Source organism: Denticeps clupeoides, chromosome 20 (genome assembly GCF_900700375.1).
Source record: "Denticeps clupeoides chromosome 20, fDenClu1.1, whole genome shotgun sequence".
In the NCBI taxonomy this organism is placed as follows: domain Eukaryota; kingdom Metazoa; phylum Chordata; class Actinopteri; order Clupeiformes; family Denticipitidae; genus Denticeps; species Denticeps clupeoides.
This window is the reverse complement of record NC_041726.1, coordinates 8,795,514-8,812,412: the sequence shown is the minus strand read 5'-3', so window position 1 is coordinate 8,812,412 and position 16,899 is coordinate 8,795,514. Positions and strand designations below refer to the sequence as shown.

At 47.2% G+C, this 16,899-nt stretch overlaps 1 protein-coding gene across 1 annotated transcript in view; it reads left to right on the top strand.

Annotated features, from left to right (window-relative positions):
• LOC114770429 (FH1/FH2 domain-containing protein 3-like) overlaps positions 1–16,899 on the top strand; it is a 37,629-nt gene that overhangs the window by 15,892 nt on the left and 4,838 nt on the right. The window contains 19 exon segments of the mRNA XM_028964360.1: positions 4,529–4,596; positions 4,689–4,794; positions 5,572–5,666; positions 6,535–6,640; positions 6,713–6,807; positions 6,910–7,053; positions 7,158–7,393; positions 7,939–7,977; positions 8,459–8,518; positions 9,805–9,894; positions 10,635–10,694; positions 10,785–10,919; positions 10,995–11,045; positions 12,240–12,412; positions 13,011–13,343; positions 13,441–14,375; positions 15,968–16,126; positions 16,543–16,623; positions 16,625–16,726. Of these exon segments, the coding sequence (XP_028820193.1) occupies positions 4,529–4,596; positions 4,689–4,794; positions 5,572–5,666; positions 6,535–6,640; positions 6,713–6,807; positions 6,910–7,053; positions 7,158–7,393; positions 7,939–7,977; positions 8,459–8,518; positions 9,805–9,894; positions 10,635–10,694; positions 10,785–10,919; positions 10,995–11,045; positions 12,240–12,412; positions 13,011–13,343; positions 13,441–14,375; positions 15,968–16,126; positions 16,543–16,623; positions 16,625–16,726 (3,068 nt within the window).

The window sequence follows — 16,899 nt, the reverse complement described above, 5'->3', positions numbered from 1 at the left end:
TGAAACGTGTAGTACGCTGAATAGTATGTAGTGTGGTGAAACGTGTAGTACGCTGAATATTATGTAGTGTGGTGAAACGTGTATTACGCTGAATATTATGTAGTGTGGTGAAACGTGTAGTACGCTGAATATTATGTAGTGTGGTGAAACGTGTAGTACGCTGAATATTATGTAGTGTGGTGAAACGTGTAGTACGCTGAATATTATGTAGTGTGGTGAAACGTGTATTACGCTGAATAGTATGTAGTGTGGTGAAACGTGTAGTACGCTGAATATTATGTAGTGTGGTGAAACGTGTATTACGCTGAATATTATGTAGTGTGGTGAAACGTGTATTACGCTGAATATTATGTAGTGTGGTGAAACGTGTAGTACGCTGAATAGTATGTAGTGTGGTGAAACGTGTATTACGCTGAATAGTATGTAGTGAGGTGAAACGTGTATTACGCTGAATAGTATGTAGTGTGGTGAAACGTGTAGTACGCTGAATATTATGTAGTGAGGTGAAACGTGTATTACGCTGAATAGTATGTAGTGTGGTGAAACGTGTAGTACGCTGAATATTATGTAGTGAGGTGAAACGTGTATTACGCTGAATAGTATGTAGTGTGGTGAAACGTGTAGTACGCTGAATATTATGTAGTGTGGTGAAACGTGCAGTACGCTGAATAGTATGTAGTGTGGTGAAACGTGCAGTACGCTGAATATTATGTAGTGTGGTGAAACGTGTAGTACGCTGAATATTATGTAGTGAGGTGAAACGTGTATTACGCTGAATAGTATGTAGTGTGGTGAAACGTGTAGTACGCTGAATATTATGTAGTGTGGTGAAACGTGCAGTACGCTGAATAGTATGTAGTGTGGTGAAACGTGTATTACGCTGAATAGTATGTAGTGTGGTGAAACGTGTAGTATGCTGAATATTATGTAGTGTGGTGAAACGTGCAGTACGCTGAATAGTATGTAGTGAGGTGAAACGTGTAGTACGCTGAATATTATGTAGTGTGGTGAAACGTGTAGTACGCTGAATATTATGTAGTGTGGTGAAACGAGTAGTACGCTGAATATTATGTAGTGTGGTGAAACGTGTATTACGCTGAATATTATGTAGTGTGGTGAAACGTGTAGTACGCTGAATATTATGTAGTGTGGTGAAACGTGTAGTACGCTGAATAGTATGTAGTGTGGTGAAACGTGTAGTACGCTGAATATTATGTAGTGTGGTGAAACGTGTATTACGCTGAATATTATGTAGTGTGGTGAAACGTGTAGTACGCTGAATATTATGTAGTGTGGTGAAACGTGTATTACGCTGAATATTATGTAGTGTGGTGAAACGTGTATTACGCTGAATAGTATGTAGTGTGGTGAAACGTGTAGTACGCTGAATATTATGTAGTGTGGTGAAACGTGTATTACGCTGAATATTATGTAGTGTGGTGAAACGTGTATTACGCTGAATATTATGTAGTGTGGTGAAACGTGTAGTACGCTGAATAGTATGTAGTGTGGTGAAACGTGTATTACGCTGAATAGTATGTAGTGTGGTGAAACGTGTAGTACGCTGAATATTATGTAGTGTGGTGAAACGTGTAGTACGCTGAATATTATGTAGTGTGGTGAAACGTGTATTACGCTGAATATTATGTAGTGTGGTGAAACGTGTATTACGCTGAATATTATGTAGTGTGCTGAAACGTGTATTACACTGAATATTATGTAGAATTCTGAAGAATGCTTGTTGAATTGTTCCATGTGCAGAAGTCCAGTACACCGAGGACTGAAGTCTTCTGAGATGTAGAATATTCACGAGTGTCGTATGTTGCAACATTTGTGGAAATGTCAGTATGATGGCTGGGTGGCCGTGGTGGGAGGGAGGTGACGGTGGGACACACGTTAATCTGCTTTTAGGGGACACGGCTTAGTAGCAGGATCAGTGAGGAGAGGGAATCCTGTGTGTGTGTGTGTGTGTGTGTGTGTGTGTGTGTATCCATTATGACACTAATGGTTTGGATTTGAGAGGATAACTAAAATGTCTGATGTTACTTAACTAAAAACACAGAGGATACAGACTTAGTCACACCGAGAGGTAAAGTGTGTGTGTGTTTGTGTTTTAATGGGTATATGGGATTGTTTATGGTGAAAGGAATCTGTGTGTGTGAGAGAGAGAGAGACAGAGATTTACTTCATTGTACGTTTCCAGAGCTTTTAAATGTCCCCTCTGTTGTTTAAATCTCTTTGATGGCCATCTGTGGGCAGGATGCAGAGTTCACGTTCACTGGACACACACTTGTGTGTGTGTGTGTGTGTTTGGAGGGCTTGCATGAGTGTGTTTTGTTATGTATTTTTGGTGCTTCGTGGCAGGCACAGTTCTGTATGTATATCTGTCTGTGTTTGACTGTGTGTGTGTTTTTGTCAGTATGCCTCATCTGGTCCCAAATCCAGAGAAAAGCTCTCAGGCCTGAAAAACAAAACCATAAAAGAGAAAGGAAACCTATAAACGGATGCCTCTGCGTTTCTCTCAACACACACACACACACACACACATACACACATAGAACTTTATTCTAAAGTTAGTCAGTCTGTTATTTAAATTAGCTTACATTGTTTGCCATAGAGTCTTCTTATTGGCTCATGGCCTGTGTGTGTGTGTGTGTGTGTGTGTGTGTGTGTGTGTGTTTGTGTGGTTTTCTTTGTATTTCCTCGTCTCATCACACCCTCGCTGTTGGGTTGGACAGCTGAAAGTGGTTCTGAATGGTAATGCAGGTCTGTGTGTGTGTGTGTGTGTGTGTTTGTGTGGCTCAGCTCTTGTCGTATGTCAGTGAAATAAAGCAGAGACTTGTCTGTCGCTGGTATCCCGCCCCTATCAGCCAAGTTGACAGCGACCTGGCAAGGGCGGCCACGTTGGCAAAGGTCACAGAGATACAGAATCGTGACCTGAAGAGAACAGGTGATACGTTTGCTCCGCCCAGGCTGTTCCAGGTGGTTCTATCAGGAAGAGACCCTTCAGTTCCAGGGAAAGGCAGATGGGGGCGGGGCTCTTGGACAATGCAGGCCATATACAAAGCAGCCCACGTTTACCTGGGCGGGGCTGGAGGCTGGGTGGGTGGGGTTGTTTTTCCGGAGCAAGCAGAATAGCCGTTTACAGTGAGCGGTGAACAAGAGTTGGACGTGAATGGCATTACTGTTCTACCACTTAACTTTTATCAGGAACCGACAGAAACAGGATGAGTGGACTGTCTGTAGCCTACATTCTGGAGAGTTCCTAAGGGAAATAAAGGTGTTAATGAATTAAGGATCCCTTTATGAATTAATTTGTGAAGGTTTATATAAGGAAGCACCACTAGAGGGAGCTGCCTGATTGGGAGTTGTAAGTGTAGTTACATCCATACATCTATAATATTTCAATATTACGTCTCGTCTTCATCGCGTCAAAAAGGTTTATTGACGAAGATATTTTGCAATTAATTGAAATGTGAAATGTTCTACTCTCATCGACTGTGAAAGAGCTTCCAACCATCATCAGAGCAGTGCCATCACTGTCTTTAAGACTCATCTATTCAGAGAAACACATGTTCTCCTACACTTATTATATGTTATATAAATGTCTGGGAGGTGCAATCAATATGTGGGAGACTCCGATCGCTCCAAAGAAAAAACCTCAATAAACATATAGATTAAATAACATGCTGATCAGTATTCAGCGTATCAATATTTAATGAAATCCCTAGAACCATGTGCTGGTTCTCCAAAGTCTCCAACCCTCGCCTTTCCTTGTTCCTCTTCTGCTTGTGTTCCATTTTGTAACAGGCTTATAATTCCGTGAAGAGATATATATTTTATCTACAAATTTTTGTAGAGAATGATCTGAACCAGAACCAGTTCGAAATTTGCAGACACACAGAATGGGAGCTGATCTTGAAGGCTGCAGTGAACGCAGCTCTGTCCTGCCGTCTGTCCCCCTGCAGACAGATCGTGTGAAGCCTGGAATGTTCCAAGCTCAATGAAGTTCTGTGTCCAGCGAGTAGACAGATGTGATATGAGCGCGTGGGACGCTGGGATTTATTTCAGCCGGAGCTGCGAACATTCCTGCAACGTTTCCACGACGTGAACCGGAACGTTGTGTGTTAGCGGGACAATGGCCGGGGATGGAGAGCAGAGCTGCAAACACACCTCAACTCACCTCCTGCCCTCCTCAGCCAAAACACACACACCCACCAATAGAAACTCAGCAGCCTGCTGCTCTTCTGTACTGAAGACACACACACACTTGCCGTGATTAGTGCTCTGATGGAATGTTAATGAGCTCTTGGCAGCGATGCAGCAGTAGGGTATTCAGGACAGTGTGTGTGTGTGGGGGTGAGTGTGTATTCAGGACACTTTCAGTGACAGTTGGTTCACAGCCCTGCCCCCTTCCCGTTGATTTAGGAGAGAATCAGTGTGTGTGTTGTACTAAATGTTGTGTCCATCAGTTTGTATCTGTGTGTGACTGTAAAAAAAATCTCACCTTTTCTCCTTTTCTCCACAGAAAAGCTGTATAATTCCAGTGGACGGGACCTGCGCAGGGCGCTCTTCTCCCTCAAACAGATCTTCCAGGTAAACGTTGCTCCATTTACACTTAGCCCTGACCTCTGACCCGTGCTCGGTGTTTGGTAGGATGAGGGGTGACGCCATGTTCTGAATTGCAGGATGATAAGGACTTGGTACATGAATTTGTGATGGCCGAGGGTCTCACCTGCCTCATTAAAGTCGGGGCCGAGGCCGACCAGAACTACCAGAACTACATCCTCCGAGGTGTGTATATAAAAATGAGAGAGTGGGCCTGCATCCATACACACATCCATGTGTGCACACATACACAAACCAAACCCAATCAAAATCCAATTCATCAAACTAAAACGATCATACATAAACGTGCATATTACACACATGCACCTCTGATCTCTTCATTTCCTCCTCTTTCTGAGGACGTGAAAAGTGCAACATATGAATGATTATTGTCAGTTTTTACAGACCTCAGTAGCATATCACCACCACCACCACACACACTGTTTTTTGTAGAAACACATGGCATTGGGGAGTGTTTTTGTGACACCGCGGGCCGATGATAAGTGTGTTACCCGAGTGCAGCTGTTGCGATGTGCACAACTGCTTACCTATTCAGTCCTCAGAACGGACATTTCGCCAGGTGGAAGTGCTGCAGTGGATCCTGCAATTGATCTCCTTTTTTGCCATTTAAATGGATCATTCTGTGTATGTGTGTGTAATTGAATAGACCTGAGTGTTTTTTGACAGTATAATAGTGCGAGTGCAGCTTTAGAGCGCCATCTGTTGGTCTGCTAGTTTTGTTGCTGTATTTGACTTGATTAGGTATCAGTTTTTAATCTATCAGAATATCAATAGAAAAATTAACATTCATATCATCATTAATATGGTGATGTCTTGCATAAGTTAACAATGTCATATTTTCAAAAATATGAATATGTAGAAAGTCCATTTCTGCCTCTTTATTGTTCTCGTTGTCATGGTTTTACTGCTTTTGTAACTTTGTTCATTTACTCTCACCTCCAGCCCTGGGACAGATCATGCTCTATGTGGATGGGATGAATGGGGTCATAGGTCACACGGAGACCGTCCAATGGCTCTATACACTGATTGGCTCAAAGGTAACCTTCATTTAACCAATTCAACCTTTTTGAGGTTAAGTGTGAGCTGAAACTGAACACTGATCTGTGGTTTATTGTGGGATGCACATTTCTTCTTTCAATCTGCTCACTCTTCTTTTAATCTGTCGTTACAATCCTAACAAATGGCCTGGAGAAAATATGTGAACACTGGTCATAATCCAATGAATGCAGTTCCTTCAGAAACGTACTGCTAATGGTAATAGGTCACCAGGGATAGATTAACTGGTTGACTTCACGGTTGTACTCCCTTTTTCAGTAAAATAGCAATAAATCACTCCAAACACACACACACAGACACACTCACACACACATGTGCACACACAGATCCATCACCAGATCCATCAGCCCCAGATCTGGAGATCTGCTCACACTACGCCTAAGCGAGATTAAAATGTTGCAAAACAGACAAAGCACTGAGAAACAGGAGCCAAAGAGCATAGAACCAAGAACAGTAGAGCAGAGAACATCACTACTGCAGTCCTACAGTCCACCGGAGGGAGCCAGGTCATTGATGGAGGAGTCCATGTGGAGAAAGGGGTGTTTGTGGTGTGGCAGGAAACTGAGCCTGTGGGAAACCTTATTCTTCCTGGTTCTGATCTGAATTGCCCTTTAATAAATCCTACCTTTCTATGGCCAGCCATATAGAAAGGTGCAGTTTAGCCGCTTGGCGGTCTCCAACATCAATGCTCCACCCCTTGAAAAAAGTGTACAGAACTGAGGGGAAGAGCCCAGCATCTGCAGTAGTACAATTGTGGCTTTAGAACCATCTGGAGAACATTATACAAATGCATTGTATAAAAAATTATAATAACAGGGACTGATTTTTTGTGTGTGCGTGTGTGTGAAGTTCCGGCTGGTGGTGAAGACTGCGCTGAAGCTGCTGCTGGTGTTTGTGGAGTATGCTGAGTCCAATGCTCCTCTGCTCATCCAGGCCATTACTACTGTAGACTACTGTAGGTACAAAAACACATACACACATACACCTAAGAGTGTCAGTAAGTGACCCTCAGGCCAACGTTCTGCAGGCCGTAAGAAGTGGTCCAATGCAATGGAGATTCTCGATGAGAAGGACGGGGTGGACTCTGAGCTTCTGATTTATGCCATGACCCTTATTAACAAGGTGAGAAACACTCACACATACACACATACACACACACACGCACAGGGCTTGATGACTGCATGTATTCAGTGAGGTCACAGCTGAGCGCGTATCTCCCATCAGACTCTGGAGGCTCTGCCGGACCAGGACTCGTTTTATGACATGGTGGACGTGCTGGAGGAACAGGGCATGGAGGCCATCAGCCGCAGACACCTAAACCGCAAGGGAACTGACCTGGACCTGGTGGAGCAGCTAAACATTTATGAGGTCAGACATCCACCATCCACTAGACACCAATATTTAAAAATAATCCTGTATGTTTTTTTTTTATTAAGGTTTTTGATGTTGCTACTGTAACCTTTGACCCCCAGGCAACGCTCCGGCACGAGGACGGTGATGATGGCAACCAGCCACTTCCAGCGGGCCGGAAGGACCGGCGCCGAACCAGCCTGGGTGGAGGGAGCGAGAAGCAAGGTCTGGAGAGACGCCGTAGCAGGAGACACTCACTGGGTCGTCCTGGCCAGGCCTCTCCTCTTAGCCCCGCCTCCCCTCATCACACCGGCTTCCATCCATTTAATGGGCAGAAATCCGAGGACATAAGTGAAAGGTGAGAGTTAAAAATGAAATGAGAGGAACATAAAATACATTACCGTATCTGTGGGACGTTCTGATTGAGCAGCACAGTTCTCATGACTAGTTTCCAGTAGAACAACATCAAGAGGTGATGTTGTTCCATTGCAAGACAATGATGTGAACTTTGCTGCAGTGATTTGGTAATTGTCAAGTTGTCTATAAATCGATATGAACATTCCCACTTAGGGAAGGCAATTTATGGTTCTGCTTCACTGTAGATACTGTTAAACTGTCTACATCAATGGCCCCCAAAACTTTTTCTTAGGAGACATGCTACCACAACTGGGACTGGTCCACTGTGGTCTTACTTTCAGAATGGAGATCATACCAGGAGACTTTTTCTAACAAATTGAGGAGAGAACTACTGATGATCATTTTGTGGTTGAAATTAGGCCAGACACAGAACCATAATTCCTCAGTGGTTGCCAATGGTCACCAACATGTGAACACAGTACACGGGCCATTCAACAAATGTTCTGCCATCATTGTGACCAATGTGTGGTGATGCTTTTACCCCAGAACACAAAGAACGATGGAGTTGATGCACCTTCCTTCAATGTAAGTTGGGCATTTTTCAGATCACCCCCACTGCCGAGATTAGACCTGCTTCTGCTGCAGACTTGACCGGAGACTGACCTCAGAACCGTAGACGCTAGATCTAACCTCACAGGTTCAGCGTGAGCTGTTTTGATATTAACATAGGGAAGGTCACCAGTCACTGGACATGTCATCTTTTGAGACCTGGAAATTGCGTCTGGCTGTGATTTTGAGCTGATTAAACATCCGTCACGTCATGCACATCCTACACACCTATTCACTTCAACTCACGCTAGTGGATCGGATTCCCACCCGCTTGTCCTAGACACCATTAGCAATCCCACCCACCAGTCGCACAAGTGGAATTTTCGCAAGACTCCCAAGTCTGCCCCCCCCTCCTGTTTTTTAAATGCTCAAATTTGGTCGCCCTAGTTAACCTTCTGTTTTCCTCCCTATAACACCTGTCTGCTTGTCCTCCCCCCTTGTGTGTGTCTGGGCCCAGAGTGGCGGGCCGGTTTTGGAACCAGGAACTAAATGAGACAGATTTCAGCCCCTGGCCTGAGTAAGTAGAGACGAGTAGAGTACAGTAGAGCAGCACTGAGGCTACGCTAACGCTACTGCCGGCAAGATTTGAAAGATTTGATCTTGTGTATGTGTGTGTGTGTGTGTGTGTCTGTATGTTCTCACTTGAGGAAGAGTCGGAACGAAACAACTGTGAAAACATTGATAGTGCATAAATGACAAATTGCCATAGTTTGATATAACATGTGTTCCACTAGTCACAAAATGCGTCCTCTGCATTTAACCATCACCCTTGGTGAGTAGTGGGCAGCCATGAAAGGCACCCAGGGAGCCGCGTGTGGGGACGGTGCTTTACTCAGTGGCACCTTGGCAGTTCGGGATTTGAACCCACAAGATTCCGATTACCTTCTGCCACCACTGAAATAAAATAGGCAATAGGCAGTGCCTCCTAAACCGCCCAAAGGGGCCCAAACTTCCACTAATAGTTCTAGTTTGTCAATTGATGCCTAGGCCATATGTTCACTGTATATTGTAAAGGTTCCATTTTTATAAATTATGCTTAAAAAAAATCTAATGTCAAATGGGAAGTTTGGGAGGGTGATTTGTTTGCCAGGTCTGCTTCTCATTTGCATAAAATCCAGATGTTCTCAATTTTTTTCAGTTTATTTACATCACTGTTCCATGATCCCCAGCGTATGTTGCAGTGGATTTTTTTTTTTTTTTCGAGTTTCGCACTCAGAGCCAGTTGAAATGCTCCACGGCGAGCAGGGGGTCTGCATTTTTACCCTCCGACCTGCAGACGATGCTCCAGGGAGCAGTAGGCAGGCGCGGATCTGACGGATGAGTGGAGACAGGACAGCTACAGCTTTTCCACATTTTTACCATCAGGCCGTTGCTGCATTTTACATCAGCCTGGATGTGTCTGTTGGGCAGTAAATCTGCCGTCAACAAACATTTATACGACCTTCACACACTCTCTCACACACATGCACACACACTTTGCCGTCATAAAAACGGTGTCTGTCATGCGTGGCCATGTTAACATCTGATGTAGCGTGTTGGACAGGTTCTTGTCTGGTTTACATATGAGGGCTTATATTACCCATAATGCCTCAGCACCTCAAATAGGTCCTACTTAGTCTATTCTCTGTAATTTGATCATATTTCATGTGTGGAACCTTGATGTAAACTTTGATGTCACTTCCTGTGTCTGTGTGTTTGGATGATTTGTCTTGTTTTGCTCTGTCTTTACCACTGTCTTCTCCCTCCCTCCTGTCCTTCACCCCTCCTCCCACTCCTCCCATCCCTCTGCCCTTCCCCTCGTAGAGAGGAGGAGTATGAGGAGGAGGAAGAGGCGGTGCTCACCGAGACGGAGGAGGAGGGGGCGGGGCAGGCATCTAGTCAGGGAACGCCGAGGTACTGGGGTGGTTAAATCATCTTACACACGCACTGCCTCTGCTAGATTTTGTTGGTTCTAGGTCCCTCGTTCTACGCGCTATCCTATGTTTAAGGATCTAGAACCGGGCTGTTCTGATTGGTCGCTCCATCTGCTACAGTTTGACTCTTAGCCACATGTCGCACCGCCTTGGCTTTACCACACCGTCTGAAATAAAGGAGGATGATCAAGAGAATGAGAGGAAAGCTGACTCCGCCCAGCCCTCCCTCCTGGCGACGCTGCTCACCCGCCACAGATCCTCCATCACTGTACCTCCTTCCACCGAGGTCAGCCCGCCATTAAGAGGCTCCGCCCATCCGCTGGACCGTCTGCCGTACCTGCTGCACTCACCCTTCCACCTCTTTTCCTACGACTTTGACGAAGAACCTGGAGAAAAGGGCGAGAGGTAGAGAGCTTGCCCATAAGGCCTAGGTCCAGAAGACAATGGCTGCCACTTCATCACTCTAACACACGGCAGCCGGTTCCTTCACGGAAGTTCTGGACTCACTTGTGTTCTCACTCTCAGCACTACACCTGCACTCATAGCAGAAGAACCTTCCAGACGTCACCCCCTACACATCTTTAACTGTTCATCTGCGAGTTGTTGTTTCTCAGGACGCCTCACGTTCCTGCCGGTCCCCCTGCTGTAGTCTGATGTAGATTTCAGTAGATTGTGTTGCCACAAGAAAGACGAAGATGCTCTGTTCTTTTTATTCAACAGGCAGGGGAGAGCCAACCCTTCACACAGCGCTCCACCAACGCCCACCAACAGAGCTGAGCGGTGAGAACGAACACACACACACACACACACACACACTTTTTCTTCAGCAAATCAGTACATATACTTAACTTTGCCCATGGTTCCCCTCAGACCTGCTCTGGGGGGTCTGCTGTCCTCCTCGTATCGGCAGCACCAGGAGTCTCTGGCGGCGGAGCGAGAGAGGAGGCGTGTGGAGCGAGAAGAGCGTCTGCAGCGGATAGAGAGGGAGGAGCGAAGCCGCTTCAGGTGAGCTTTTAGATCCATTCACACCCAGTCCTCAACGTGCCCCGCCCATATACTCCCAACTCGTCTCTTTTTCAGTCGCGACTACGTGGACAAGATGGAAGAAGCACGCCATGCCCGTGAGGAGAGGTACGTGCGTCAAGTGGCAATACTCTCCATTGCCTGGCCAGTGGGGTGTTAAAAAGTGGGAGGAGTCAAAGCTGCCAAGAGTCACATGAATTGTCCAAAGGATGACTGGTTTTTGAATGGGGTGTCACTGCCAAAAATGTAGTTTTTGCTGTGACATTTCACACGGTATGTTACTTTTTACAAAGCTAGCATGTATGCAATTCATTTTTATGAAAATTAGGTTTTATTCCCTTTGTGTCCAAAAATTTGCCGTCATTTTCAAACATTTGATCCAACATCGTTGGTCATGTGATGCCAGTGTTAAGCAACTGGAAGTCCAAACTTCAGAGGCAGCGATTTGAAGCAGTTTCATTACATGGATGGACAGAAGCGATGAGTGAGTTCGATTGTGGAACGTCACTTTCAGTACGTTCTTAGTGACTCTCCTGACCTGTTGTCCATGCTACCCCCACAAATTTCAATTGTAGCGCTCTGTTCTGTCCTCATCCACACATACAGACTAAACAATGCAGAAAAGCCTCTCTCCACATTTGTCCTACGTGCGTTTCCGCAGAGAGTGGCCAGCATGTTCATCAGACGTTCTAGAGCTTAAGAACCAGTGAGAGACAGAGACAGACAGCAGTTTTATATGAAACAGACGTTGCAAACCTCGCAACAGAGAGGATGATATTATATCATCAGTAGAAACAGCCCAGGCTCATCAAACACCAACCAGTCAGAAGCTGACGGGACGTGGAAACAGAAACAGAGAGTGTTGGTTTGGTTGCACTACCGTGCTTCATTGCGGTAACTAACATGACACCGAGCCTCAGAAAACGTCCATGATCTGTACAGATCCGTTGTCCAGACGGGGAAAAAAATGAACCTGGAGCGAGGGAGAAGGGGGAGCTTGGTGAAAAACCCTGGGTTGTTGTTGTATGAGGTGAGGCTCGTGAGCCGGACGCCACATCTTGAAGAGGTTTAGGCTGATTTACCTCTGGGAGGGCGAGCAAGTCCCCCTCTCTCTCTTTTTAAAACCTCCTGTGCACGTTCACGTTCAGATTAGTGCTGCTCACCAGGGGAGAGGGGGAGAGCAGGGGGACTGAGGAAAGAAGAGATACGATTATTTAGGACGGGAAGATGAAGATCCCGTGTAACTTTCTTTTCTTTCTGTGAAAAATTGACCTTTGCGGACGTTTGGCTCCTCCTCCTCAGGTATAAGAACGTGGAGCGGCTCGCGGCAGAGGAATGCGAACGTGAGCGCTTGTGCTCGGCTGCACGGACCCTCGGCCTGAGCACCCTCAGCCCCTCGGATAACTGCCAGTCATCCCGCAGCGCCACACCCTCTTCCATTGCCTCGCAGGAAGACGAGGACACGCCCATTGCAGGTACAGGCACCTGTGCGCTGTGCATTTGAAGTCCAGAAGTATAGATCTGACCGTGTCTCCCAGGGGACTGTCCCTGTAGCTACTGATTGTAAGTCGCTCTGGCATTGTCTGCAAAATAAATGTGATGTGTAAATGTAAATGTGTTGTGGTGAGGGTCCAAGCTGCTGATCATCCCCGCAGTCAGACGTGTGTGTCCGCACTGCGTGTCGGGGTGCAACCCACCCCGCGCAGGGTGGATAAGAGCTGAAGGACTTCAGTCAGACGTTTCCTGTTTTCCTGCGTGAGAGGGACTGAAACGGCCGTACTGTACCGGGGCAGGACCAGATCTGTGGGGTGTGCGGGGGACACAAACAGTGTGTTATTGCAGGGTCAGGGGAGGTGTGTGTGAGTGTGTGTGTGCACGCTGTTGACAGAAACTGTGAGTTTTCTGTGCACCTCTGTTGAAAAAACACACTGCATTTTCTCACTTTGCCTAATGAGAGACACACCTTTATACATAAGGCTAGTTTCATTTTTTTGAAGTCAGACATCAATCCACAAAAAATAAACTAAGAAAGTGTAGGTTGTCATGGTTACAATTTTTTCTATTTGTTTGTAGATCCGGAGTCCAGCACCAGCCCAGAGCCTGAGGTCAAGGAAACAGAGTCACCTGAGGAGGAACAGGAGGAGGAAGCAGAGGCACCGGAAGAGGAATCAAATGGGCTGAGTGCTGAGCAGGAAGTGGGCGAGGCCGAAGAACAGGGAGGGGCTAAAGAAGAGGAGGAGCCAGAGGAGACGCCCAATGGTGAAACAGAGGAAAATGAAATCCTGAGTGACAAAGAGCGTCAGAATGAGGAAGTGAACGAGAAGGACAACTGCTCTGCCTCCAGCATCTCCTCAGCCAGCAGCACTCTAGAACGCGAGGAGAGAAGCGGGGACAGCAATGAGACGGGTGAGGGGGCGGAGCTATTGGTGCCAAACATAGTTTATTAGTCCCGAGATGTGGTGGTTAATATCATGAACACGTTGTGCGCCTTTCCCCCCGGCAGGTGACTGGACCCGCAGTGTGAGGGACGCGGACGTGAACGAGTGCACCAACATCCTCAACAGCAAACTCTTCATGCTGGACATGCTGTACGCACAGAGCAAGAAACCCTCCGGGGAGGAAGAGTTGGAGGGTGAGGAGAAGAAAGAGGCGGAACGAGATGACAAGGGCGACACAGAGGAGAGCGAGGACAGTGCAGCCACGCCCACGGAGCAGAGCACCCAGCCAGCCAATGCAGACAACAGCCAGGACTATCTGGAGAGTGGGAAGAAGGTCGAGAACCAAGGTACTGTACGAGCCTTCGCGGAACGCTTCGGTGACCTGGTCAAGGGACTGGGCTCACCCCACATCGAATTGCTGGAGCCGGCCGAAAAACTGCCAGTAGCCCCGCCCCAGCCGGAGAAGCCCCCCAAGAAGGAGTCGGACTACATCTGGGACCAGCTGATGGCCAGTCCACGTGAGCTGCGCATTGGGGACATCGACTTCACTGATCTGGCTGACGAAGATGACCAGGACATTCTGGATTCAGGCAGCCTCATGGGTGGGACCGACCTGCTGCCCCCACCCCCTCCACCACCCTGCCCCTTCAACCTGCCCCCACCCCCTCCGCTCTTTGGCTGCCCTCCTCCTCCGTCTGTCCCAGGGTTGATGAAACTGCCCCCACCTCCACCTTTCTCCACCCCAGCCCCGCCTCCTCCACAGCCCCAGATGGGCTCACCTCAGCTGGGCCGGGGGCCGGGTGGCGAACCCCCCCTGTTCCAGAAGAGGAAGAAGACCATCCGTCTGTTCTGGAGTGAAGTGCGGCCTGCAGACTGTGTGTACCTTGGCCGCAGGCGCTACCGGGAGTCCCTGTGGTCCCGACTGGATACGGTCAAACTGGACACAAGCAAGCTGGAGCACCTGTTCGAAAGCAAGTCCAAAGAGATCCCTGTCACCAAGGTAACAAGGGTCCACCAGGCAACTGGAACAAAGTCAATTTATGTAGTATATGAATATTTATGTCTTCTTGATCTAGAGGTATACTGCTTGCTTGTAGTGGGCAGCCATGACAGGCGCCCGGGGAGCAGTGTGTGGGGACGGTGCTTTGCTCAGTGGCACCTCAGTGGCACCTTGGCTGATCGGCATTTGAACCGGCAACCTTCTGATTACGAGGCCTAACCGTCTCTAACCGTATTTTTGTTTGATATTGCAATTCATGTTTTAAACTAAAAATCTTTACCTTCAATCTCACAGTGACCTCAAACATAGGAGCCCTATTTAAAGTTTTTTCATTTTGGGGGATTTTCAGACTCTAATGCCGTGAGGTTTATGTAGCAAAAACTCGTCAACACTGAAATTCTACATTAAATTATAATTATTAATTGGAATGATTTCAGGAATGTTTTGGTTGCTAAAATGTGCATTGAGATTTGTGTGTTTAAAGACGTTCTTTGAAACCCTGGTGTGGAAGTGCACACGGTGCCTCTGGGCTCCTCAGCTGGAGCTCATTTCTGTTTTGTTCCGACGCTCCCATTATCCCACTCTGAGGTGTGAGTTTTTTTGGGAGGGATAAACTGTGATTTAGGACTTTGCCTGGCCTGAAATTCCAATGAGAGACGTTCCCATCTCAATTTGGCCCGGTGTTGCAGCAGCGAAAATGACGGTACAACGGCGGGTGGGGTGGAGAGGTCAGGTGTTACCTTGCTGAGGTCAGCTGATTGGAAACAGACTGCGTGGACGTGCATTGCTCACCTCAGCGTGTGGTATCTGCATAAGAGCTGCCAACGTGGAATTAATGTCTGACTGTAATTGGGAATTAAATCATTCCAGATCCCTCTCTGCCGCTTTTGCTAACTCTGTAGTCGGAGCACAGGCTGGAATTCTGGCTCGGAATCGTTTGGGTCCTGCATGTGTCCTTCAAGTAAACGACTGTTCACTCAGCAGCCTGAAGTGATTAAAGGAAACATTTTATTGTGGCTCCATCCATAATAAGGCCCCGCCCCAAAATTGACATAGGAGGTCAATCAGTGCCAATCCCAAGAGAGGGAGCAAGACTGAGTGTGAGAGTTCAGTCACTTAGTGACTCTCAGAGGAGCTGTGTGTGTGTGTGTGGGCTCAGTTACTCAAAGAGCCCCTTCCATCATCCTGAGTGTTGATAACCATCCATCAAAAGACCTCTTTAATGTGTGTGTGTGTGTGTGTGTGTGTGTATACTCCTTTAACTCGTTAAGCCCAAAATCCCTGTATGGACTCCGCCCCCTCAAGCAGGAGCTCAAAGACTTCACTGTCACTTTGAACTGTGCACTTCACAAATCATAAAATATTAGTACCTCCACATACACACACACAGAGTGTATTGAGGTTGAAACTATGTTTTGTTGGCTGGAGGAATGGACAAGGAACTGTATGTTAAATGGGTGGGGCTGTCGCCGTACTGCTCTGGCGATTGGTGGTTCACTCTCACCTCTGGTCTCAACGGTTGTGTCCAATGATTTGAAACAGTCTGCCCTATGACTGTAGACTGACCTGAGTTCTCTGTGTGCCTAATGCAGAAAACAGCAGCGGACGGAAAGCGGCAGGAGATCATCGTTCTGGACTCGAAGAGGAGCAACGCCATCAACATCGGTCTGACGGTGCTGCCCCCACCACGCACCATCAAGACGGCCATCCTGAACTTCGATGAATACGCCTTAAACAAGGAGGGCATTGAGGTGGGATTCTCTCCCACGTGAACTTGGGATCTTTACGTTTGAGGCAGACTGTGGACCTTATGTCATTAGACCAGGTTTGACCCCGTTGGATGGTTTCTAGGAAAACGGCGTTTGCTATAAAAGATATGCAGAGCTGTGATTTTGAGGAGAGCGGGATAAAAATAGACTGGGGCAGAGCTGCAGCTGGCGCTGAAAGTGAAAATTTCTCATGGAGCAGCAGCATTTTTGCTCTTTTATTTAAAACATCTTTCAGATGCAGAACAGAGGGCCAAACACACAACACGTACATACTCAGTTTTCCCTCTGTTCTGGTCCGGCCCGGTGGTTGAAGTCCAGATGGGAATTCTGGGCAAGGTTCAGAATGACCTTGAGCCCCGGAGTCATGACTGTAAGCTACTGTTTTGTCTCTTCTCTAGAAAATCCTCACCATGATCCCTACGGAGGAGGAGAAGCAGAAGATCCTGGAGGCCCAGCTGCAGAATCCCGACGTTCCGCTGGGGAAGCGCCGAACAGTTCCTGCTCACGCTGTCCTCCATCACCGAGCTGACGGCACGACTGCAGCTCTGGGCCTTCAAAATGGACTACGAGGCCACTGAGAAGGTAGGAAGAAGAAAGTGTTAGTGCAGATGCACACACAGAGAATGATGTCATAATTACGGCCTCCCTCGGCATTCCGTGTTACGCGAACATGGCGGTTCTACGTCTTGCACCTGCTGCCCTGCGGTCAGGAAGTTCCCGCCCCCTGCGCTCTGTAACCAGGCGTTTCCTCCTGC